The sequence below is a fragment of the Delphinus delphis genome, chromosome 11 (assembly GCF_949987515.2).
Source record: "Delphinus delphis chromosome 11, mDelDel1.2, whole genome shotgun sequence".
NCBI classification, from domain to species: Eukaryota; Metazoa; Chordata; class Mammalia; order Artiodactyla; family Delphinidae; genus Delphinus; species Delphinus delphis.
In genome coordinates this window covers 84,557,151-84,583,497 of record NC_082693.1, presented here as the reverse complement: position 1 = coordinate 84,583,497, position 26,347 = coordinate 84,557,151, and the positions used below count along the sequence as shown (strand labels likewise).

The following is a 26,347-nucleotide window of genomic DNA, read 5'->3' as shown; positions in this document are numbered from 1 at the left end:
TAGCACGTATCAGGACTTCATTCCTTTGTTGTTTTTTTTTGTTTTTTTTTTTTGCGGTACGCGGGTCTCTCACTGTTGTGGCCTCTCCTGTTGTGGAGCACAGGCTCTGGACGTGCAGGCCCAGCGGCCATGGCTCACGGGCCCAGCCGCTCCGCGGCATGTGGGATCTTCCCGGACCGGGGCACGAACCCGTGTCCCCTGCATCGGCAGGCGGACTCTCAACCACTGCGCCACCAGGGAAGCCCCTTCATTCCTTTTTAAGGCTGAATCATGTTTATCCATTCGTCAATTGATGGGCACTTGAATTATTTCCACTTTTTGGCTCTATGAATAATACTGCTATGAAGCTTCACGTACAAGCTTTTGTGTGGATTTTTTTTTTCCTTTTCCTTAGGTATGCACCTAGGAGTGGAATGGTTGGGTCAAAGCTTAACTCTGTGTTTAACTGTTTGAGGAACTGCCAAGCTGTTCTCCACAATGGCTGCACCATTTTACATTCCCACCAGCAGTGTAGGAAGGTTCTGATTTCCCCATCCTCAATGACGTCTGTTATTAGCTGTCTTTCTGATTATAGCCAAACTAATGGGTGTGAAGTAGTATCACATTGTGGTTTTCGTTTGCATTTCCCTCATGATTAATGATGTTGAGCATCTTTTCACGTGCTTATTGGCCACCTGTATGTCTTCTCAGAGAAACGTCTATTCAGATCTTGTAAATGAGTAGGATTTTTATAAGAGAGATTAGGGCCAGAATGAATCTGCAGTGGGGCGAGACTAAGAGGGAGTCCTAGACTTGGCTCTGCCACCACTAGCTGGGTGATTTTTGGGTTTCTTAAACTCTGAGCCTGTTTTCATTTCTTTTAAATGGGGATAATAATACCTACCTCACAAAGTCTTTGTGTGGCTGAAATGAGAAAACATGTGTGAATCATTTATTGGAGTACACGATACACAGTAAACACACAATAAGTGGCAGGTATTTTCATGATTTCTAAAAGGTAATAACATGATACGAGCTGTGTGTCAGTAAGATTAATCTGGACCTGTCACAGTAAATAGATCACAGAGAGACTGCAGACAGGGCCGCAAGTTCAGAGACTACAACGTTTATGCAAAAGCAAACGAAATGAGAAAAAGATGTTTTTTGGCTATCCTTCCTATTAAAGACAATTTCCCCTCCAGTCCTTGGCCTGGGCAGCCCTAGAAAGGAGAGGGATATTGTTGCTTTTTCAGGTTGATCAAAGAATGTTTTAATCATCTTCGTATATTAATTCATCTAATCCGTGTGGAACTAGAGATGAATGTATTTTGAATATTTTGATTAACACTTCATAATAACTTGAGGAATTTTAAATATGTTTATTAACTCTGTTTCTCTGGAGAAAGATGACACATGATGCTTTGGTAATTTCAGGGTCATTTATATTATCAATTAAGATGCAGATCTTCCTTGATTTATGATGGGGTTACGTCCTGATAAACCCATTGGAAATTGAAAATACTGTAAGTTGAAATGCATTTAATATACCTCACCTACCGAACCTCACAGCTTAGCCTAAGCTACTTTAAACATGCTCAGAACACTTATATTAGCGTACAGTTGGGCAAAATCATCTAACATAAAGCCTATTTTATGATAAAGTATTGAATATCTCATGTAATTTATTGAATACTATACTGAAAGTGAAAAATAGAGTGGTTGTATGGGAACAGAAAGGTGGTAAGTGTACTGGTTTTTACCCTCATGATCTCATGGCTGACTGGGAGCTGTGGCTTGCTACCACTGCCCCGCATCCTGAGAGTATTACACCAAATATCATCAGCCTGGGAAATGATCAAAACTCAAAATTTGGGGAATTCCCTAGTGGTCCAGTGTTTAGGGCTCCACGCTTCCATCGCAGGGGGCATGGGTTCGATCCCTGGTCAGGGAACTAAGATCAGGAGAGCCACATGGCCAAAACAAAAAACAAAAAAACAACAAAAAAAACCCCTCAAAATTTGAAGTACAATTTCTACTGACTGTATATTGCTTTTGCACCATTGCAAAGTTGAAAATCATAAGTGGAAACTTTTAGGTCGGGGGCCACCTGTACAGTGTTATCCAATGCCTGCTCATGAATTCATTCCTTACGTATTTACGGAGCCCCTACTATGTGCAGACACTGTTCCAGGTCCTGATTATACAGCAGTGAACACAAGGTCTTTGCACTCAAGGAGTGTATATTGTAATAAGTTGAAATGTTAAAAATCCATTCATTCGGGGCTTTCCTGGTGGCGCAGTGGTTGAGAGTCCGCCTGCCGATGCAGGGGACACGGGTTCGTGCCCCAGTCCAGGAAGATCCCACATGCCGTGGAGCGGCTGGGCCCGTGAGCCATGGCCGCTGAGCCTGCGCATCCGGAGCCTGTGCTCCGCAATGGGAGAGGCCACAACAGTGAGAGGCCTGCGTACAGCAAAAAAAAAAAAAAAAAAAAAAGAAATCCATCCATTCATTCAACAAATATTTTTTGAATATGCTACTGTGTGCTTGGGATGCATGGGTGAACCAAACAAGCAAAACTCCTTGTCCTCATAGAGCTTACATTCTAGCAGGAAGAGACACAAAACATAAACAAAATAAATAAGGAAGCTCTACAGTCTGTCAGAAGGTGACAAGTGTTACTAATAATAATAATAATAATAAAGCAGTTAAGGGAAAGTGGGGGTAGGGAACTGGAATTGCAATTTTTAGATAAGTGATCAGGTTGGTGTAAGAAACGGAAGGAGGTGAGAGAGTGAGCTCTGTGGATATCAGAAGGAAGAATGTGCTACGCGGATGGAATAGCAAATGCAAAGGCCCTGAGGCAGGAGCATTCCTGCCAGAAATAAGGACAAAAGGAAGTGGAGTGAGCAAAGGAGAAAATAGGATATGAAGTTAGAGGGGGAGTGGAGAGGAAATAAGATTGTAGATGCCATAGGGCCTTGTCTGATCTTCATGTCTGAAAGAAACAAAAAGTGCAGAATATATTTCTTGCTAAGCAAAGGACAGCTGTATTATAAGGCAGAGTATCTCTGAACAGAGAAGTCTTTGGTCTTATATAGCGTTTCAGGAAGTGTGGGGTTCAGAGACTGGCACTTTTAGAAGCTGGACTGTTCAGAGACGAATTGACCTTTAGAGAAGAAAGCAGGATTACTGGAGTGTGGCTATGGCTCATTGGCTAACTTTCTGAAGTCAGGGGTTGTCACTGATTGGGAGGTTGTCATAGATTGATTAAAAAAGATTCTGGTGGTTGCTTGTTTCATGGCCAGAAAACGATTAATCTTTTCCTTTGTTCAACTTGGAATGAACAACCTTGTCACTCTCTGCTTGCAAGACTACTGTAAAGTCTTTTGTCTTTTACTCTGAGGAGAATGGGGAGGTACTGGAGGATTTCTGAGCAGAGGGGTGACAGCATCTGACTTCTGTTTTCGGGGGATGAGTCTGGCTGCTGTGTAGGCCGGGGCGGAAGCAGGGGGACAAGTTTGGAGATCACTGCAGTTGCCCTGCTGAGAGGAGATGCAGTGAGAAGTGCTCCTATTTTGGATATATTGATAGACAACAACCAACCAAGACAATCCAATGAGGTTAAGTATATTGGAGCGAACATAATAATACTTATTATTATGAGTGGATGACATTATAGGGTGGGGCTTTTAAAGAGGTCAGGGGTCAGGGAAAACCTCCAGTGGGTCTAGAAGCTGGTGAGGTGGGGCAGTGGTGACAGGCATAGCTGGGGTGGGAGAGGGAAGCTGAAGCCCTATCCTCCAGGCCTTCAGGGCAGAGAATGGATGGAGAGGATAGGGGCAAGAGTAGACTAGGAAGTTGGAAACGGAGACAATACTATAACAGACACTGTCATCAGGGGAATTTATGAAGTGAGACCTCATTAAAGTAATAAAGTAAAATCCAACTGAGAAGTCTTCATTGTGCTGGGGATTCTGTTTTGATGTTTGCTGAATGATGACTCATATATAGTGGTATAAATTAAGGGGCAGCTGTGGTGTACGGATTAGGGAGGGGAAAAAAGACAATCACCTATCCTTTGACCTTTAATACAAAGTCTAGATTAGTCTAGAGAATGTCTTTTCGAAGACATTAAATTGTGATCCACATCCCTCTCTTTCACCATGTCATCATGAAAAATGGTTAATGTTTATTGGGGGACTCCTGAACACAGGTATTAAAGGCACAGAGAACATAGGTTGTCATGGCAGGTTAACTGGGATTCAACTGCAGAGGGGTGTGGACTGGGTCTCCAGTCTCCTAGAGTCAGCTTCCAGGGTAAGGAGAGTGCCTTATTTACCTCTGTAGCCCTGAGGCGCCTAGCACAGTGACTGGTAGACAGTAGGGGCTGAACAATCCTTTGTTGACTCGAAATTAAGCATGTAGATTATTAGATCAATGGCACTGAAATAAAACCCTATTAATGCAGGGAAAGTCGTCAGTTATCTTTGCATCTTTTGATTCATCATCCATTGTGTGGATTTGTCATACTTCTTCCAGTTCTACTACTTCCTTTTTTACATTTCCTGCCTTTGAGTACATCATTTCACTCCTAAAACTCCACTTTATGGGTAGTGGTAGAGAAAGGGAGGAGTTAAACACAGGCCAACATTATTTCTTTTCTGCAAATAACAGTTTTTAAAAGTTTGATGGAGATTGAAATTCATGTGATACAAAGCCAATTTAAGCTAATGGGCCAACTTTTCTTAGGGCTTTCTCTGTACATTTACTCTAAGTGAATTCCAAACAATCCTAAGAAGTAGCCAGTATTACTCCCATTGTAGAGGTGAGGAAACTGTCACGGAGAGGTCAAGAACCTTGGCCAGGGTCACATGCCAGTAAGAGGGGGAGCTGGCATTCAGATCAGGTTGTCTGATCCCAGGGTGGTATTGCTACTCACTCCTCTTGGAATAATTGGAGGCTTTCATTCGTCTTTGCTTCCTTATTTGCTCCGGAAATGTGAAAATATGCAGAGAAACAGTAGGAGCTTTATAAATAAAACATGTCTACATATTTTTACGTGATTAAAGCTGGAAAGTTTAATGTGGCACCGGGCCACTTGTTTAGTGGAAGTAAAGGGAACATGATTCCCGGCCCCGGTTGCAAAAATCCTGCCCCCTTTGCAGTGAGTGGTGTCTGGTCCCCCGCCCATCTCTGATGGTCACAGACCAGGGAAGTCCGAACCAGACTGGACTCAGGGAAAGACAGCGAGGGAGCTTGGCTGCACCGAGGCAAGAATGGGCCATGCATTCTTGCAGCCCAAATGTCATCTGGTTGGGAAAAGCCACATGTCATGTTGCAAATACTATGCAGGTGGGGGGCAGCATATGCAACATTTTAAGCTGGCGTGAAGGCTGCCTGGACTGACCAGCTTGTTAAACCTGAAGGAGAGTATTGCAACTTCAGATGGAATCTGAAAAACGAATACCGGAGCTCAGCGGCCGAGTGAGAAGGAGCGTTGTGCATGTGGCCACATTAACAGGGACACAAGGCCAACACGAGGTACTGAAAGCGTCCCAGGAGACAATCGCCGTTCAACTCCACCCTGCAGTTCGGGTGTTGCCCTGGACGACAGCTTCTGCCCTTGGTTTCCCCATCTTAAAAATCGAGGCGCAGGCAGGCTGCACTCAGGCAGGCGGATGAGACACTTGCACTTGGTGAAGGGAGGCGATTGAAAAGAGAGGGAAGGCTGAGAAATCACGCTTCGCAAGGTCCGGGGAAAACACCGCAGGAAGCAAGTCCGCACAGACCTTAGCAGAAGCGCGCCTAAGTCCCGGTCCCTGGAATCCCCCGCCGAACAAGAAGGCCGCTGGCCGGCTCCGCCGTGCCCCGCAGGACCTACCCGCAGCACCTACCCACAGCACCTAACCACAGCTGCCCCCAGCCCGCTCTGCAGGCTGGCACAGCTACAGCCGCTCGGCGCACGGGGCGGGGCCGGAGGCGGGGCCGGGGCCGGGGCGGGGCTGCGCCGGGCGGGCACGCGGGAGGCGCGGAGGGAGGGTGTCGCGCCGAGGGAAGCGGCCCGCGGCGGAGGGAGGGAAGGCCGAGTCCTGGAAGCGGAGCTCCGCGCTGGGACTGGTTCCTTCGCAGCCATTTTCTGTCCAACCAAACAGCCGATTGGAGACGGGAGCCAACCAGGGCTGCATTGGAGGTTTGTGTCTCGCTTCGGCCAATGATCGCTCCTAAACCGACTCCACTTTAGCTCGAATGAAATGTCCGTCTCCTCCCGGCGCCGTCCCCGCCGCCAACGCCGCCGCGGCCGGGGGCACTCGCCTCCCTCCCGCCCGCCCTCCCGCCCGGGCCGGAGCCGGGGCCGGGCGGGCGCCTGCGAGGCCTGTCCCGCTGCGGGCCCGGCCGAGGAGCGAGCGCGGGGCCGCTGCGCGGCTCTTTGTGCGCGGGGCCGAGGAGCGGCGGGACGCGGGCCAGGCCGCCCCCTGCTCGCCGCCGCCGCAGAGCGCCGGGCCCGAGGCCGAGGAGGGGGCGCCGGGGCACCGTCGGGCCCCGCTCTCGGCGGCGTCCCGGCCGGCTCCATTTTGTGCGGAGAGCCGGCCGGGGGGCGGGGGGACGCAGCCAGGACCTCCGGCCCTGATCCTGACCCCTGGGCCTGGCCGCCGTGCGGGGGTCCCCGGGGAGCGCCCCTCTTCCGCCCGCCGGTCCGCGGAGGCACGGCGGGGCCGGGCCGCTTTGTCTGCCCCGGCACCCCGAGCGCCGCGCGGCGGGCGGGCGTTGGGCGCGGGCCCGGGCCGGGCGAGTCGGGGGGATGCGCGCCAGGGGCGTCCTCGCCGCGCGGGCGGGACTGACAGGTCGGCCGGGCGGGCCGTGGGGCCGGGGCCAGTCCGCGCACCTTCGTGGGGAGGAAGCGAGGTCCCCGGGAGGAAGGAATGGATTTGGTTTCCCCGCAGTCTGGTTTGCGCGTAAAGAATGCAGCCATCTGGCGGCTTGCGGTCCCTGGACTTGCCCCGAAGGTGGGAAGGAAGCCTTACGGATTGGACTAAGGTTTTAATCTTGGGTGGGAGGCGGGGAGGATATGTCAGGCTTTAGGAGTAGTAGTCTCCGAGAACAAAGAATTAGAGGACCTACAAGTCGTAATCTCGACCGAAGTACTCTAATGAGATGATTTAAGCAAGGTTAGGTAGCGTATGACCTTTAAAAAAAAATAGTATTCCACTAACCTGCATGGACTCCACCGTTCGTGCCACGAATCACTGGGATGGTTTCGGCTTTCTTCTATGGAAACTAATCAGCAATATAAAGTGATGAGGTAAACCGATCAATGTAAGTGGCATTAACAAATAGGGATTTTATTTGTAAAGTATTGAAAGTTTAACCCAAATACCTTAAAAGGCAATTATTCCTTCCTCACACTGCTGCTGTAGTTTTTAATTTAAGGATTATATTGATGCAAAACTCTGGTTTTGATGCCAAAGAATGGAGGGTGGAGGAAGGAAGGGTCTACTGCTTTTCTTGGATACAAATTTGCATTTCTTTAAACATTAAACAGATGTATGCATTCCCTTGAGCTTTCATATATATCATAACCTGCCTTTAAGAAAATATATACCATATGAGGTGATAGTGTTTTTCTTTGATATACCGAATCTAAATATATACCGACTCAACTATTTGGGTGAGTGTGGTGAGGTGTGGCACCCCTTTCCCCAGCAAAAATACATAAATATCTACAGCTTCTATATTTTAAGGATTCTGAGGATTTTTTACCCCCCCCAGAGACACCCTTTAAAAAATAACACTTATAGCTACAAGGAAGGAATTTTCCGGGCAGCTTTGGGCTAGGAAGAGGACGATATTTGGAAAGAAATTAGAAATTCCTTTTAAGATTATAAGACAGTGGGCAATGTCAGCCAGTCTTTGCTGCCTGGACCCTTGTAATGGCATTTTAAAATTCAATTCAGTGGTTATAATTTTTTCTGCCATTTACTAGATTTCATGCTTGAATGTGTATCGGTATTTTTTTCTTCTTTTAAAAATTAACACTGAAAGGGTATGTTTTTTTCCCCCCACTCTCCATTTAATCGTTTCACTCGAGAAAAGGAAAAGCAAATGAGAAAGGGAGATTGTAACATTGTTATAGATGCTAGTTTATTCAGCTATTTATGCCTTAAGGTGAGAAGGAAGTTCTATTGAGATGCAATTTGAGTCCAAAATGGTGGTACCTTAAAATGATAAAGGTCTTAATTGTGTTGTTCTCTGGGCAACATGTATCTTCTTCCCGCTATAATCTGAGATATTTAAAAGCGTTATACTCTGAGGTAAATTTGTCTCGCCTTTTGAGCTTTTGGACTCTAAATCGCACTCTAAAACAATAAGAAAATCATCACCAAAAAATTAAGTTGATAACTGGGGTGTTCGTGTCTGGGTGTCGATATTTTAAATAGTTGAGATATGTTAACATGATTTTTGGTCTCTTGCATATTACATAATTTGGTGTGTTGTGATGAATATTTATGATGAACATGACTAAATATAGGGTTATGTTGGAAAAGCAATACCTCCCCCCGATGGCATTAACTTTTTTGTAAGTTCTCCAAAATATATCTTCCAATTTAACAAACATTTATTGGGTGCTTGCTTTTTGCACCATTTTTTAGCCATGCACTCCATTAAATAAGAATAGTAGGTAAAATTATATGTGCCTTTTTAAATTTTACTAGGAAGAAAGCTTATAGGCTAACTTTTTTACTACTAATAGATGTTTATCTTCTAGGTTGGAATTGGGCAGAGATTAGACACCTTTTTAGGCAGGTGTTCTTGAGTACCACTGACAACACGGTTCTCAGAGTATTTCTTGACAGTAAGTATGTTTTATCATTTTGGTTGTTAATTTGATTTGAGCTGTAATTAGCTGGAAACAAAATTGTAACTGATTTATATTGGAGATTCCTGATAGAATGAATGCCTTTCAAGGCCAGACAGTACCTCTCCTCATTCCTGTTGCTTTCTTCTTTCTAGGGACTTGCATATATTAAGTGTTTCCTCTGGGTCCTTAAGAGTTGTCCAGGCTACAGGGTAAAAAGCCATCCCAGCTCTCAAGAGGCTATCTGTTTAGCTGGTAGGGCTTTAGTCAAATTGAATACTTAGAGGCAAGTTATGTGTGGAACAGAAAATGCTGGTTCTAAGGGTAGCACAAGTGAAAAGAGAGGTGTGGTGGGCTTGGTAGTTGGGAATGTCATGGAGGGAGCCTGCAGGGTTCGAACTGAGCCTTGAAGGATGAGTGGGGTTGGATAGGTGCAGGCTGTCACCATAAGCAAAAGCCTGAAGGTAGGGGTGAGTGACTTATGTTTGGTGGCTGGGCAGTAGATCTGCATGGTCCAGGTGGGGATTTCACAGGATAATCCAGTGAAGAGATGCCACGTGACCTGTCTGGATACTTAATCTTGAATCTGATACTACATCTGTAACATCAGGCATGTCACAACTTCCTTGAGACATGATTGCCTCACTCCTAAAACAGAAGAACAAAAACAAGAACAAAAGAACCTGGTGGTCCCTAAATAAGGTTTTTTTAAAAAAATCAGCCCTGAAGATAGAGTTGGAAACCAGTTTAGTTAGGTTAAGTAGGGGAACCTCTCATGTAAAGCCATGAAATGGTTTGGATTTGATGCGGAAGACTTTTAGAACCATTATAGGTTCAAGAGCTATAGAAGCAATGTTTCAGTGAGATTGGTCTTAAAACTACATGTACCCAGGTAGGTTGGATAGTAATCCAGTGTAAGTAGAAAAGGAAGGGCATATCCAGAAAACATTTAAACAGATTAGGTAGATCTTGGAGGAGGTGGAAGAACCTAAGATGACACTGGTATAATTAGCCTGGAAGGGTACGTAGAGAGATGGCATTATTAACAATGGAATTGCAGCAGTTCAGAAGGAGTTCTTATCCATTGCCTCCTTGCAGGGGATGGGGGAGGTGAATTTCATTTTCCGGTATCTTAAGTTTGCAGTGGTGGGATATCAGACATATTCTAACAGGCCTGGCTTGCTTGAGTGGCAGTCATGATATAGTTGTAGATGTAGGACTTATGAGCATAGAAATGATATTTAATGAGTTTATTAAGAAAGTAAGGGAAGAAAGAGAAAACGATTGTTGGTTAAAACTAACAAGTAGGATGTGGGAAGGAAAGAATATTGCTTTGGAAATCAAGGGAGAAGAGAATTCCAAGCATAAATGTGGGGTCAGCAGTGGCCAGCACTACAAAGAACAGTCAAGTAGGTTGAAGGCACGATCTTTGGCAAATTTTGAGAGCAGTTTCAGTATCATGTTGGGATGGAAAAGCACATGTCACAGAGTTTCAATAGGACTGAAGAGGTGTGTAAGGACTGTCAGGGTGAGGATAAGCCAGACAGAGTGTGGAGCAGAATTAAGCTTGTATGTGTCTATATGTACTTGGTGTGTTTAATGAGGGAGACTAAGCATGTTTAAGGAAGAATGAAGAAGCTGGTACTAGAGATGAGGAATCTTTGTATTATTTCTTATCCTCAAAGAGATAAAAAGGAATTGATCCACAGAACAGGTGAAAGGGGTCATGTAAGAGAGAAAACTTTTTATGCCTGGGAAGAATATGAGAACTGTATTTGAAGGGACAGTAATAATACTAGGGTACATTTGCTGAGTTCTTACTGTGTATCATGTACTTTGCTAAGTGCTTTTTTGTTGTTGTTGCGGTACGTGGACCTCTCACTGCTGTGGCCTCTCCCGTTGCGGAGCACAGGCTCCGGACGCGCAGGCTCAGCGGCCATGGCCCACGGGCCCAGCCGCTCTGCGGCATGTGGGATCTTCCCGGACCGGGGCACGAACCCGTGTCCCCTGCATCAGCAGGCGGACTCTCAACCACTGCGCCACCAGGGAAGCCCTGCTAAGTGCTTTTTATACCATACCTTCACTTCTCATAGCAATTTCATTTTGAAAATGGGGAAGTTAATATTGTCCTTGCTTGAGAAGCATCTTTGAAGATTTTTAATATACAATCAGTAGACTCAGAATTTAGAGGACAAATTAAAGACGTAGGCTTAAGGACTATTTGAAAAACTATCAGGAACAAATACTATAAAGTACTTCGCATCTGAGACTCTGGACTTCGGTCTCATTTAGGTTGCCACCTTTGGCAAGTCGTTAGCCTCACATAACCTCAATTTTCTCACCTGCTTCATGGAGTCATGAACATTGCATAAGGTATTTAGAAAGTGCTCAAAAATGTTAAACATATTGAAGAGGGCACTACTTATCGCATTTGTGCAACAGATTATTAGTATAGTTAAGATACCGCTACATCAAAAAATTATAGAATAAAATTTACTAGCTTAGACAGCTGACCATTTATTTCGCATAATATTTTAGAGAACAATATTATCGGTTAAACTAAATACTTAGAATAGTCAATAAAGTTAATTTAATGGGATTTAACTACTCTTTGTCCATATTTCTCAGTTCCCTTGGAGCTAATGATTGATCATTTTACCCATTCTCGTCATTATTCTACATGCTCTTTCCTCTTTGTTGTCTGGATGGAATTCAACACTTCAGGGTCTCTGTTCTTACCAGGCTTGTAAGTATCACAGCTGGACATATCGATTCCACTAAACATTTATGGTCACCAACTTCAGCTAGGCTCTTTGCATCCTCCTAGCACTCCTGTTCCCTTCCTTTTGCATTCTTTGGTGAAAGCCATCTGTCTCCCCAGCTGTAAGAATCCCAGCATTATCCTTGGTTCTTCCTCCAGCGCTTATTCAGTCAGCCACCAAGTCTGTTGATTTTACCAACGAAAAAGCTCTGTAGTCTCTGCTTCTGCTGTCCAGTGCTGCTGTCCTGTTGATACTGGGAATGTTCATCATCTTTCCTGAACTCATGCCCTAAATGCAGCATTACAGTCCTTACTGGACTTCTGCCGCCATTCTTACTCCCCTCCAGTTCACTTTCTACACTGGACTGTAGCCAGAGTGATGTTTTTAAAAAGAAATCTGATTTGCATTCTTCTGCTAAAACTCTTCTTTGCTTTACTCTTGTCCACAAGATACTGCTTGACCCAGCCTCTACTAGCTCATCAGCCCACCAGTACTGTTTCTCAGTTTCCTTTGCCTGGAACATTCTCGTCCCATCTTTCTTTGACTGATTGCTGTTCATTTTTCAGTCTCAGTTTAAACGTCATTTTCTTAATACGGCCTTCCTTGACTCTTTTAGACTAGTGAGGTTCCTTATGGAATAAACTCCCGAAGCATATAACAAAACATCTTTATTTTCCTTAGCACTGGGCACTAGCAATTAGTTAATTATTTGTCATTATTTAATAACTATATATAACATTTACTGAGTACTCCTATCGTACTATGGTAGGTCTTTACATGGTAAGTACTATTCTCGTCCCACTTGCCAGTAAGTTGCAGGGAATTCAAACCAGGTGATCTGATTCCAGAGCCTGTGCCTTGGAAATACTAATAGGCTGTGCTCCCCACCCCGTCCCCCTGACCCCAGTTTACGTAACATTTGTCTTCTCTGCAAGATGAGGACAGAGACCTTGTCTTTGTTGTTGACCTGTGACGTTGTCGGCACATAGCACAGACTTGATAAATACAGGGTGCTTACTCGGTAAATATTTGTTCACTGGCTTACAATCTACAATCTATTTTGTGAATTTTAATAGGAAGTTTTAGACCTAGAAAAAGCCTTTGGGATGTATCTAGGAAGTTACCCCCCTCATTTCTTATATATATATAGGAGGATAGCTAGCATATTGTAAGCATCAAAGATGAGGCCAGCTTGTTGAATGGAAGATTCTAAGAGCCTTGGGGATTCCAAGATGGGAACACTGATTTTTGGCTTACAGAATAGGGTAAATCAGAAAGATTTCAGGAGGATGGGTGAACACTGGGATTAAAGTATGGGGCAGGATTTTAATGGTAGAAAGAAGAGAGGAAGACAGGAGTGGTGAAATGACAGAAAAGCTAAAACTTGCAGAACCAAAGATGCATACAGCTAAGCAGATGACATGTGGCTTATCTTCAAAGGAGGGAGGGTGAGATCTGACATCTGAGTACACTATGTGCCAGACTCTGTCCTTAGCAGGTTTCTAGTCTTTATTTAATTCCAACAACTCTATGAAATACTTTCAGAAGTAATTTTTAGAAGACTGAGGTTTAGAGGCTAATGTTCTTAATCCAGGTGATAATCTTGCTGCTAATTCCAGCGCGTGACAAGATAATGTGAGTTAAACTTTTTGCTTTTAACACTTTTTTTACATTATATCTATAAATTAATCTCTCAGATCATGGTTATTACAACAGGGTCTTGCTCATCAGCTAATTTAAAAAGACTCAGGCTATCCTGTGGACATTGATTTAGCAAAGGATTTCTGTAACTGCCTCCAACCCCCCTTCCCAAAAAAACAAACTGTATTTGTTTCTTAGTTGTAGGCTTTTAACCACTTTGGTCCTGTCTCCTGCACCTTGATCTCCCCTAGGGCATTGTAAAAACTAATCCATTCACAGCTATCCTAATCGACCTCTCTTTCATGGCTAATAAATCCATCATCATATCTATTAAAGACAACTCTCCTAGTATCTTTATAGCATTTTAGGATCAAAATAGCATTTTATATTTGGAAAATGCTTCATACATATATTAGCTGTTTAAGATGGGGAAGGTGAAATTATTATTTCCATTTTATATAGAAATACATTTAACCGGTAGGGATGCTTGTTTTCAGGGATCAATAAGACTCTAAATCAGAGCTCACTGACTGCTGTTTACCTTCTCTTAGAAGGCACTAAGAAGCATCATAAATAGGTACCCTGTACTTTCACAAATTATTAAAGTAAGTGAATTCTATTCTCTATCCCCTTAAAACAGCTATATAAATTATGGAAATGTATCTGTATTTACAGTTAAATTAGATACCACAGTCAACAGATGCATCAAAGAAATGCCATGTTATTGAAGACTTGGAAACTAGCCTGGTATTTTAGTATTAGATAAAAATCCAACAGAGATGGAAAGGAAGAGGTGTTACATAAGGACTCAGATATTGCGGTTAATAACACTAAGTTTGTGCTGGGTCCTGGGCCTTGATAAACATTTAGCATCAACTGTCTCTTCTTGATTTGGCCTGAAAGCATATGTAAATTACACTTAATTTTTGCTATGCTTTTTATTCAGATAATGCATTCAAAATTTTTCCAGACACAATTAGCCAGTCCCTTATTGTTCTGAATAGTATTATTTGCAAAGCAGAAAGACTTCCAGGATTTGCCATGTTGGAATGGAGACAGTTCAGGGCTTATGGGTCCATCCCCGCCCCGCACCCCCGCCCAGATTTTCTCTCTTAGAAATCATTTACCTCTGAGTAAAATTAAGCACGGTTTTATTTTTATTTTGGTTGCGCCGTGTGGCTTCAGGGAATCTCAGTTCCCTAACCCACAGCAGTGAAAGCGTGAAATCCTAACCACTAGACCACCAGGGAACTCCCAGGGTTCTTTTAAAATAGTCATTTTAGGGCTTCCCTGGTGGCGCAGTGGTTGAGAGTCCGCCGGCCAATGCAGGGGACAGGGGTTCGTACCCTGGTCCGGGAATATCCCACATGCCGCGGAGCGGCTGGGCCCGTGAGCCATGGCCGCTGAGCCTGCGCGTCCAGAGCCTGTGCTCCGCAACGGGAGAGGCCACAGCAGTGAGAGGCCTGCGTACAGCAAAAAAAACCAAAAGTCATTTTAACTCTCATTTTTGTCTGTGGTTATCATTTTCCTATTTTTATATGCAGATCTCCAATCTCCCTGACCCCTCCTTTTCTTTTTTCCTTAACGAGTCAAAAGTCTGAGGGTGGGGGAAGAGAAAATTAACCTTTGACTAGAATTAGGGGTGATGAGCTTGTTCAAAATGTGGGTGTACTTTTAGGTTGCATGGGTACAGAATTGTGCAAGGAATCCATATGCTTCTTATACCAAACAACAGTTTTAACCAGGATATTGTCTCTTGTGGAACTTCTGTGAGATAGCAAAGAAAGTTTGCAGCGAGAGCAAAAAAGTTCGTGTAGGAATATCTGGCTTTAGCAGGAGAGCTGAACAGGCTGGATATATCCAGGTGGCTAACTACTAAGCTGATTTTGGCTTTGCTTGCCATTACAGAGATAAATTAGGTTGTAAGTCAGGGTTGCCTATACTATATTTGATGATTATGCAATTGAAAAGAAAGACGTGTGTGTTTTAAATTCATTTCCTTGTTTTGTTTCCCCGTTGGTCGTAGGCTTATCACTTAATAGAGGGTGAATAGGGAATCTTGAATCATTGGCAAATTATCAAAAGGTTTCCAAATCAAGAAATATGTTTTCTTTTAGTAAGCTTAAGGCTATGAAAAATTTAACTGACTCATCCTATGACAATTTATGAGCACTGAATCTATTATGTAGTTTTTAGACAAGTTTTACTGAAGATTATTGAAAGCTTTTTTTCCTCATAGATGGATGGTGACAGTTCCACCACAGATGCTTCTCAACTAGGAATTTCTGCAGACTATATTGGAGGAAGTCATTATGTTATACAGCCTCATGATGGTAAGAAAGACACAATTAGAAACAAATTCACAAGTAGGAACAAATTAGAAAGTGGAAATTTTATTGATGTGATGTTCTATGTTACTTTTGTCTTTACAGGAAAATTAGCACTCTGTGTCACAGTTTAGTGATAGTCTAAAAAGGTATACTTTGCTATTTTTATTAGAAATAGTCTTCAAAAGAATGATGGGTTTTAGAAAATAATTCTATAAAAGTATGCCTTTTTAAAGCTGGTACAGTTTCTTTAATGATTTGTTATTGATTTCCTACTTAACTATTAAATATGGCGAATTCTTACTCAATTGATAAACTGAGTAGTTCTTTAGAGGGTGGTTGCTAGCTATTATATTTCTGGTACTTATGAACAGACTTAGTTTTGGTTTTTATTCAATATTAAGTTTTAACTTGTAGTAGAATGGCAGTATTATGTTGGCCTATCAAATAATTTGCTTTTGTGGCATTCTGATGTGTAAGATTAAAAAACACTAAGATATATTTTTGTAGAAGGCAGTTGGGGGTAGGTGATTATTTATTCCATCCTAAAACAGATATTCAAACAAGTTAATTTTGATAACATCATTTTAAACATGTAAAAATGTAAACTGAATCAACTTAAGTACCTTTCTTATTTAATACATATATTAATAAAAGAGTGGGAAGTTTACTTACAAGATACTGCATTTAATCATAAAAGGATATTATTTGTACTATGAAAGCTTCAGTTATATCTAAAAATTTACTTTCTGTAAGAACATTGGATTACTGCTATAGCTTTGTTCATAAACTATTACTACATTAGTGGTAATCCAATTGGGTTAGTAATATTCAAGTCCAGTTTTTCCATTCTATATAAACTTGGCTTTGGATAAACACACACCCTTTTAATCTTGTTATATGCATGGAGCCATAGATCACAGTCTCTTCTATTTTATAGCTAAGTTATGTAACAGATAATTTATGAGCACCTCCTCTGTTGGAGGTGCTGTACCAAGTCCTAGGAAGGACACAAAGCTGATCCCTGGCCTCAGGTAGCAAAAATCTAAGAGGGGGAATGAGAAATAAGGATTATAAAATGTGTTAGAGAAGAGACACAAAGAAGCACTTGTTTGAGATATTTTGTGAAAGGAGAGATCACTTCTGAAGGTGCTGTGGAGATGTATTTGAGCTTTTTGGAGAGTGGGTAGGTAGGACTTAGTAGGCAGAGTTGAGGATAAGAGTATTCGAGGCAGTGGGTTTGAAATTAATGAGGAGGCTCAGTTATGGCCCTGAGAAAATTGTGAAAAGAACTGCTGTCCTAATCCCTAAAAACGATTAGAAAATGAACCAGAATGTTTCTTATCTTAGATTGTCTGAGGTAGTCTTCTCTATCTTGAAGGAAAAATTATGAGAAGCTATAAACCTGTTATTTTTACTTAGATACTGAGGACAGCATGAATGATCATGAAGACACAAATGGTTCAAAAGAAAGTTTTAGAGAACAAGATATATATCTTCCAATTGCAAATGTTGCAAGGATAATGAAAAATGCCATACCTCAAACGGGAAAGGTAATGCTGAGGAGAATTTAACTGGGTTTTGTTTTTCAGGGGTGGGGAGGAGGGCATGTAAAACTACATGAACACATATTTCATGAATATAGTTAGCTGTTGATTTCAGTCATTCACCCTTTCAGCAAAACACACATCTCAGTTGTACACACTTGGTTGCTGAGCGGCGCTCCTGCTCCCCACTTGCTGGAAGCAGATGAAACAGAATTAAGAATTGTTTTAAAAATAGGTGCATTGTGGGCTTCCCTGGTGGCGCAGTGGTTGGGAGTCCGCTTGCTGATGCAGGGGATGCGGGTTCGTGCCCCGGTCTGGGAAGATCCCACATGCTGCAGAGTGGCTGGGCCCGTGAGCCATGGCCGCTGAGCCTGCGCATCCGGAGCCTGTGCTCTGCAACGGGAGAGGCCACAACAGTGAGAGGCCCGCGTACCGCAAAAACAAAAAAAAAAAAGTGCATTGTCAGAACTATCAGGTTTTGGGCATATGAAGTTGTAACTTCCGTAATGTTGCAGCAAAATTGGACCATGTTGGGCTGATGGATGTAGTAAGGATTTTCCCCCAAAATCTGTATGTTTGGAAACTTTCTCTATAATTAAAAATAGTAACATACATTTAATTCAACTGGCATGATCTTTTAAAGTAGTTTTGTCTTGTGGAGAAATAACTGTATATACAGTTACTTATAACAGCTTTTAAAAACTCACTGTCACTCTACTTATCACTTGGTCTGAACTAAAGTCCACACTTTGTATATTGTTTTGTATTGCATAATAAGGTTTCTCTCATTTTATTGTAGCTTTGAAAATACTTATGAAAGTAATAAAGCTTACAAAGAAATACATTATTAAAATATATCACGAAGCCTAGAAGTTCCAATTTGAGTGGTCCTCCTTATGTTTTAAGGGGAAAAAAGCACAACTGCTGATAATTGCTTACTATGCTAGACGTGTGCTGCCTGGTACTGTGGCCACTAGCCACATGTGGTTATTGAGCACTTGAAATGGTGGCTGAATGAACTGAGATGTGCTGTAAATGTAAAACATACCCCAGATTTTGAAGGCTTAGTATAAAAGAAAGGATAAAGAGATCTCAATTTTAAAATGTTTTTTTAATTGAAGTATAGTTGATTTACAGTATTTAAAATATCTCAATTTTTAAATGGATTCTGTGTTTAAATGATAATATTTTAGATTTACTAGGTTAAGCAAAATATATTGAAATTAATTTCACCTTTTTTTTTTTTTTTTTAGCATAGCTGCTGGAACATCTAAAGTTATGTATCTAGCTCAGGTTATATTATCTTGTTTGACTGCATTTATGCAGTAACTCTTGTTACTTTTCACCAGGATGTAAAATAGGCATGGAGGTGAAAGACAGTATGTTTCAGCAGAGGATTTTGTCATTCCTGTTAGAAGTGGCTTTGGAATTGCATGATTTAATCTATTAGAGTTTCACTTTCAAACCCTAGACCACTAAGTGAAGAGTTGTCTTTATAATGAGATGGCAGGTGTGTGCTTCTTTTGGTAGGCTTTTTCATAAACTCAAAACGTATTCCGGACACTTTGTATCTTTATTAATAAAAATGTCACCAGATGTCATTATTTCACTCCCTTGTAAGCCTTACAGTGAATTTAGTTTTCAGTTTTTAAAAACTTTCTGGTGTCCTCACTGGTGGAAATGCCAGGGCAGAGAAGCGGTACCTAAGTCTAGCCCACACTACACTCCAGACATAACAGGACTGATTTTCTTGGGGCACTTGGTTTGTAAGAGTTTTCATTTTTATGGGGTGGTAGGGTCATCCAGTAGTTGCTTTTAAACCTAAATTCTGTTTTGTGTGAACAGTTGTCAAGGCTTCTCTCATTTGTATTTAAGTTTTCAGTCTCACTCAATGAGGGTTGCAATTTTAATAGCATATGTTACGTCACTGTTAGCAGCATACATTTTGAAGGTTAAAGGTTAACAGTCATAAACTGAAATTTATATTCTTCTGAATAGCCTTTTATTTTTGCAGGTTTTTAGGAAAGTGGTGGTTATATTCCCTGCAGATTTACCTATGATTTTTCTCTTCAGATTGCAAAAGATGCCAAAGAATGTGTTCAAGAATGTGTAAGTGAGTTCATCAGCTTTATAACATCTGAAGCAAGTGAAAGATGCCATCAAGAGAAACGGAAGACAATCAATGGAGAAGATATTCTCTTTGCCATGTCTACCTTAGGCTTCGACAGTTATGTAGAACCTCTGAAATTATACCTTCAGAAGTTCAGAGAGGTAAGTAAAGTGTCTCCCATTATGCTTTTAACTTTTTAAATGTATTAATCATTTCTCAGAAGTATGTAATCACTTACATTACTGAACTTAAATAGGAAGTCCTTTCTTTCTTCCTTTGTATTACTAATGGCAGCACAGTTGTGTAATGATTAAGAGCATGGACTCTGGGTTTAGACCATCTGGATGCTGAACTCTGTGACCCTGGGCAGCCTGTTTAAGTACTTTAGGCCTTGGTTTCCTGGTCTGTAAAGTGAGGCTAATAATAATAGTACCTACCTCACAGAGTTACTGAGAGGACTAAGTAAAATAATCCATGTACAGCCCTTGGCTTGGCACATACAGAGTGCTCAATAATGTTAGCACATGCTGTTATTGTTACTAATTTAAAAGAGGTAGCATCTCAAAGCTTGCGGCCTTTTAGATAAGAAAAAGGGAATTATAACTATAACCTTTTCTTATTATTGATTGAATTCTTCTACATTTCCTATTTGGTTTTTCTTTGCATGTGGTATGAATTTTGTGAAAATGAATTGAGATCAGCATATTTATTTCTACACTCCAACTTGGGTGTCAGATCCACATTGCTTTCAAAATACTTTCTTAATGTCTCTAGTGTTAGAATCCCATTAAATTAGTGATATCTGCACAGAATGACTAAAGTAGGAAGAGAATGTGTAAATTCTTTACAGAACTTTTCCAAATCTTCAGCATCATTAGAACCTGAGAGTGGACAGAAACTTAGAGGTCTCTGATCCAAATTGTAATTTTGATTTAGGAGTTTTAAACTCCAAACTGGCTGCTGTAGTGCTGGCCGAGAGCTGCAAGTATAGTTAAATGATAACTTGGATCATTTGTAGTAGATCTGCAAGCTGGGTATTTACAGTTTTTGCAGACTACTTCATCTGTAAATAGACTTCTCTTTTCCTTTTGATGTAGTGTGGAATAACTTTATTTTTACTCATAAATATTTTAGATTTTCTAGGTCATTACTAACACTGTCTTGTGATGACTACTGCATATATAACAGCATTTTGAAGGACCTTTCCATATGTTATTAACCAGAAGCATTAATAAATACTCTGTATTTTGTAATAATAGAAGCTCCTAATTTTAGGAAATAAGTAAGCATTCTCATTTAGGAAACAGGTTGTTGTTGTTTTGAATATAGTGATTACTTGTTTGATTTCCCTTCCTCAGGCTATGAAAGGAGAGAAAGGAATTGGTGGAGCAGTCACAGCTACAGATGGACTAAGTGAAGAGCTTACAGAGGAGGCATTTAGTAAGCAGTGTTATGATACATTTATGCAGCTACATTCGTTCTTACGAGTCATGTAGATTGTTGGCAGTGATTAATTCTATATGTCTGCAGTAGAACTTTTGGAATATTAGCACTGAGTGTTTTGACATAGCACTATTTTGAATAGTTCTTACTAGTTCATGCCCTTATATTTGAAGTCAGTGAGGGATAAGCGTATAAATTTTAATTCTGCAGAGATTATAATCTTTCACCAATAGTTCTAATGGATTTCCATAGTCCCTAGTTTTTGGTTTAAGATTCACATGAGAGGAGTATTGAGAATTGTTGTTTATAATATAAAATCTTGTGATTTAAATAAATTTGAACTGAAGGTTTCTTAAAAATTGAGTGTTGGGCTTCCCTGGTGGCGCAGTGGTTGAGAGTCCGCCTGCCGATGCAGGGGACACGGGTTCGTGCCCCGGTCCGGGAAGATCCCACATGCAGCGGCACGGCTGGGCCCGTGAGCCATGGCTGCTGAGCCTGCGTGTCCGGAGCCTGTGCTCCGCAACAGGAGAGGCCACAACAGTGAGAGGCCCGCGTACCCCAAAAAAAAAAAAAAAATTGAGTGTCATATTGGTGAAATAAAAGGTCCTATGGTGATTATATTTCTCATATAAAATTTATATGTATATATATATTTCTCATATTTAAAATATATGTTGCTTAGTTATGTAAGTGTTGCTCCCAACCAGGCCTCACAGTGTAGGTCTACTTATGAGTCAGAAACTCCATCCAGTCTTTTATGCCCATGGGGAATTAATTAGCGAAAGTACACTTAAGAAAACTGAAAAATGCTATAGGAAAAAAATGTGCATTTTTAGGGAACTTTTTTAAATGGAAAAAAATCACACAACCTTAAGGTTCAGGTCAAGAAAGCAGATGCAGTTCTTTTCCTGCTTCAACTTTTTTTTTTGTCTTTTAGCTAACCAGTTACCAGCTGGCTTAATAACTGCAGATGGTCAGCAACAAAATGTTATGGTTTACACAACATCATATCAACAGGTATAGTACCTTCTTTCTATTAATACTTTAAATAATTAAAAAAATTATATTCATTAATTTTTTTAATCATAGGTAGTTAACGTCAACACATTAAGAATCTGATAAAGGTTGTTAAAAATTGTTTTCTCAAAATATATAACTGTGTATAGTATTCTCTAATGGTTACAGATATGTACACAGATGTTCATACAGTTCACCCTTCATATCCACGAGTTCCACACCCATGGATTCAACCAGCCATGGATCATGTTTCCGATCTGTGGTTTGTGGTTGGTTGAATCGCAGATGGAATTTGCAGATGCAGAACTCATGGATACTGAAGGCCGATTAAAGGACTTGAGCGGGCTTCCCTGGTGGCGCAGTGGTTGAGAGTCCGCCTGCCGATGCAAGGGACACGGGTACGTGCCCCGGTCTGGGGAGATCCTACATGCCGCGGAGCGGCTGGGCCCGTGAGCCATGGCCGCTGGGCCTGCGCGTCCGGAGCCTGTGCTCCGCAACGGGAGAGGCCACAACAGTGAGAGGCCTGCGTAATGCAAAAAAAAAAGAAAAAAGAAAAAGGACTTGAGCATCTGTGCATTTTGGCATCCACAGGGCATTTTGGAACCAATCCCCCATGGATATTGAGGGAATGAATGTATTTGCATAGATTTCTATAAAGATACACAAATTATTGAAGTAGTTCCTTAGGTAGAGAGAATGGAGATTTGGGGTGGGAACTAGACTTATTTTTCATCGTCTGTTGTTTTTACTCTTTGAATGCTTATAATATACAGGAAACTATTTTTTCTTTAATTCTGCTCAATTTAAATTTTCAAATCTTAGATTTCTGGTGTTCAACAAATTCAGTTTTCATGATCCGAAGAAATGATGGACTGGAGAGTGTAGAGAACTGAGTCTGTATGATTCCGGAACAGAGACATTAGAAGGAGCTGACTGGTGAAAAGATGTCTCTTTGTATATTAAATAGTTGTAATGTAGCTTCCCAATGCTTGACTAATTGAGGTGTTAATTCTGACTTGAGAATCTTTTTCATGAATGATTTTAAAGAAAAATTTGGATTTTAAAGGTATTAAAATATTTTTGTTTTGTACGAGAGTTTGTTGCTCTGTATGACTCCTGTATGCATTGTATATTGCAGTTTATTACTGTCAGAGATTTGTAGACAGTTTCTTATTTTCATATTGAATCATGTTACTTTTGTAATAATTCAAGTAAGCAGCTGGGTTAATTCATGATGTTTGCCCTTTTAATAAAAAATAAGGGTAGAGTTCATTTTGAATGCAAGTTGCCTTTATTATAAATTTGAGTTTGTCTTGGTTATATAATACTTTGCATGATAACCTAGCTAGATTTTTAGCATTTGCCATATTTATTAACTTTTTTGTAAAACATTCGTAGCTTAAGCAGCACCATTTTTTTTAAAAAATGTAATTGAGAAATTAAGTGTGAATGCAGAAGCAAATATTGTCGGCCCTATTCAAGCTGGTGCCCGTTAACAGTGTTTACACTGTTCATTGTGCCTGTTAAGATAGTTTTAGTTTATTGGAGCTTTTGTTAAGACTAGATTTGTTTTTGAGTTACATTATTAAGAGTGTTGGAATTCATTGAAGTTTAATGTAGTCCTAGTGCTCTTGAAATGGTGCCCCTTTCATTTTGTATATGATTTTTCCAAAGGCATATCTTCAAATACTATATAGTATCCTCTTCCAGAAGAGGAATTTCATAGTCAGATGGTAAATGTCCTCATTTTACCTTTTTAATTGAAATGTCAAGTTTCCTATTATGCTATGGGAACCAAGAAATATCAGACATCATTGTGTGTATACAGAGCTTTTTTGCATGGGTGAGTGAATGAAGTGAAGAACAGAGTTAGTGCTGTGAATGGTGCGAAAGAGAAACCGCCAGCTTCTAGTGTGCTGTCTTGATCTTTGCAATAAACTAAATTTAGATAAATGTAACTTTGTATAATTTACTAGTATTGTACTTGGGTTGTTCCTTTTTTAGAGTGAGGATTTGTATTTTCTCACCTATTCTTTTTGGTGATAACTAACTTGAGTCTCTTTATTATTTTTTTTTAAATCAACAATTGCTCTTGTATAGTTTGCCTAAAAGGCACTTTGAGTGAATGTCATCTTGGAAGGACACTCACATTATAAGGGAGAAGCAATTTCCTAGATACAGGCTGGACAGAAACATTTACTTTGCCAGAAGGAGCTTTTGTGGGCACAACTGGGATAATCTGAAGTTAATAACTCCCTCACTACCTTCCCATTTAAAAAATAATCTTCATTACAGAAAATTCAAACGGGCAAAAAAGGGTGGTTAAGCAAAACCAACTATCATCCTACTATGTTAAAAACAACCAATGTTAATATTTTGGTAAATATGATTTGTCCTTTTACTTTGCTAAATATGTATATTTTTATAAAAATGGGCTCATACTTGCATACTGTTTTGTAACATGCTTTTTTCACTTAATATATTGTGAACATCTTTCCCAGGTCATTACACAGTCTTCTACTTTTATTTCTTTATTATTCTGTTGTATGGCTGAAACATAATTTATTTAATCTTCTATTGGACATTTTGACTATATACATCTTTTCACAGTTATAAATGACACTTCATTGAATCTTGTGTACATCCATGACTGTTTTCTTCAAATAAATTCTATTAGTAGAATTGTTGGTTTAACAGATATGCAAAATTTTAAGGCTTTTGATACATATATAATTGTATTTTTGAAATAGCTTCCATTTGATCCAGGCAGTATGTCATTATATAACTGATAAAAGCACTTGATCTTTGGTTATCAGGTTCTTTCTCTAAAGTTTAAAGATTGAGCTATGTATAAGAATCAAGATTAAAAAATTAGACAACTTTAAAATGTATATCAGTATATACCAAAATAAAATTCTAAATTTAATAATTCGCTATTAGTACTAAAACTTTAGAGTATGTAAAATTAGGTCAATTTTGGATTATACGGGCTTCATACTCTGAAAGAACATTGGCAATTTGCACGTGTCAGGTCCATAATCCCCTTTTATGCATGTGAGAAGTAGTGCTGCCTTCTTACCTGGCTATGTTGCATGTACTGAATGTCATGTTTTCTCCCCCCCGGAACTTAAGTATATAAGCTCCTACAATAACCTAAAAGTTAGTTTTTAAAATAATTTTGTATGTGTTGCTTTATGAGTATCTAAGAGAGAAATGGGCTTCAGTGATTAAGTCATAGAAGAAGGGACTTAAGTTAGCTTCTATCTATCTATCCCCTCACTACCTCGTTATAAACGGGGATGCTTTAGTCCAGAGAAAATTTTTTTAAATGCTACCTTCCCAGTGTCATATGCTTGGGTATGATGATGTTTTAAGCTATTTGTATATCTTTTCCTCTTATAGTATACTATCTATGCAGTATTATCCTTTCTTCAACAACATGCCTTCTTGCATATCAATTAAGGCCTGAAAAAGGGAAAAAAAAAAAAAGTTTCTACCATTTACCAAGAATGAAATCTTGCAGTGCAAGATTTTTGGAAAATATATTTTCTCTTAGGGAAACTTATTTTATCAGCAGTCCAAAATAAGACAATATTTCTTGCTTTATGTGATAAAATACACTTCTGAGGCAGAAGACCTAAATAGACATTTCTCCAAAGAAGATATACAGTTTGCCAACAAACACATGAAAGAATACTCAACATCATTAATCATTAGAGAAATGCAAATCAAAACTACAATGAGATGATATCATCTCACACCGGTCAGAATGACCATCATCAAAAAATCTAGAAACAGTAAATGCTGGAGAGGGTGTGGAGAAAAGGGAACACTCTTGCACTGCTGGTGGGAATATGAATTGGTACAGCCACTATGGAGAACAGTATGGAGGTTCCTTAAAAAGCTACAAATAGAACTACCATATGACCCAGCAATCCCACTACTGGGCATATACCCTGAGAAAACCATAATTCAAAAAGAGTCATGTACCAAAATGTTCATTGCAGCTCTATTTACAATAGCCCGGAGATGGAAACAACCTAAGTGCCCATCATCGGATGAATGGATAAAGAAGATGTGGCACATATATACAATGGAATATTACTCAGCCATAAAAAGAAACAAAATTGAGTTATTTGTAGTGAGGTGGATGGACCTAGAATCTGTCATACAGAGTGAAGTAAGTCAGAAAGAGAAAGACAAATCGTATGCTAACACATATATATGGAATCTAAGAAAAAGCAAATGTCATGAAGAACCTAGGGCTAAGACGGGAATAAAGACACAGACCTACTAGAGAATGGACTTGAGGATATGGGGAGGGGGAAGGGTAAGCTGTGACAAAGTGAGAGAGTGGCATGGACATATATATACTACCAAACGTAAAATAGATAGCTAGTGGGAAGCAGCCGCATAGCACAGGGAGATCAGCTCGGTGCTTTGTGACCACCTAGAGGGGTGGGATAGGGAGGGTGGGAGGGAGGGAGACGCAAGAGGGAAGAGATATGGGAACATATGTATATGTATAATTGATTCACTTTGTTATAAAGCAGAAACTAACACACCATTGTAAAGCAATTATACTCCAATAAAGATGTAAAAAAAATAAATAAAAGCCAAAAAAAATAAACTTCTGAGTCACTCAAATAAGTGATACTGGATGAGA

The 26,347-nt window shown here is 40.5% G+C and overlaps 2 protein-coding genes across 4 annotated transcripts in view; one reads left to right on the top strand and one right to left on the bottom strand.

Annotated features, from left to right (window-relative positions):
* Positions 1-6,033: 6,033 nt before the first annotated feature.
* On the top strand, positions 6,034-24,126 carry NFYB (nuclear transcription factor Y subunit beta). Of its 3 annotated transcripts, none has more exons than XM_060025513.1 (8): positions 6,034-6,170; positions 8,745-8,831; positions 15,477-15,570; positions 16,987-17,117; positions 19,185-19,382; positions 20,580-20,661; positions 21,602-21,681; positions 22,504-24,126. In XM_060025513.1, the coding sequence occupies exons 3-8, from the start codon at positions 15,477-15,479 to the stop codon at positions 22,534-22,536; spliced, it is 618 nt and encodes a 205-aa protein (XP_059881496.1). In that variant the 5' UTR covers positions 6,034-6,170; positions 8,745-8,831; the 3' UTR covers positions 22,537-24,126. The 3 variants fall into 3 exon arrangements, with proteins under 3 accessions (XP_059881496.1, XP_059881494.1, XP_059881493.1); XM_060025511.1 differs by lacking the exon at positions 6,034-6,170 and adding an exon at positions 7,143-7,280; XM_060025510.1 differs by lacking the exon at positions 6,034-6,170 and adding an exon at positions 7,156-7,294.
* HCFC2 (host cell factor C2) overlaps positions 17,128-26,347 on the bottom strand; it is a 60,574-nt gene continuing 51,354 nt past the window's right edge. Inside the window, exon 16 of the mRNA XM_060025499.1 lies at positions 17,128-17,504. Within this exon, the coding sequence (XP_059881482.1) occupies positions 17,239-17,504 (266 nt within the window). The 3' untranslated portion in view covers positions 17,128-17,238. The remainder of the gene's footprint in view (positions 17,505-26,347) is intronic.

What these genes read in the sequence shown, in the direction of transcription:
- NFYB (XM_060025513.1), top strand. Translation starts at nt 15,477, where the DNA reads ATGGATGGTGACAGTTCCACCACAGATGCTTCTCAACTAGGAATTTCT. An exon ending in TGTTATACAGCCTCATGATG is followed by an intron (nt 15,571 to 16,986) that starts GTAAGAAAGACA and finishes ATTTTTACTTAG; the next exon opens with ATACTGAGGACAGCATGAAT. An exon ending in CCATACCTCAAACGGGAAAG is followed by an intron (nt 17,118 to 19,184) that starts GTAATGCTGAGG and finishes TTTTCTCTTCAG; the next exon opens with ATTGCAAAAGATGCCAAAGA.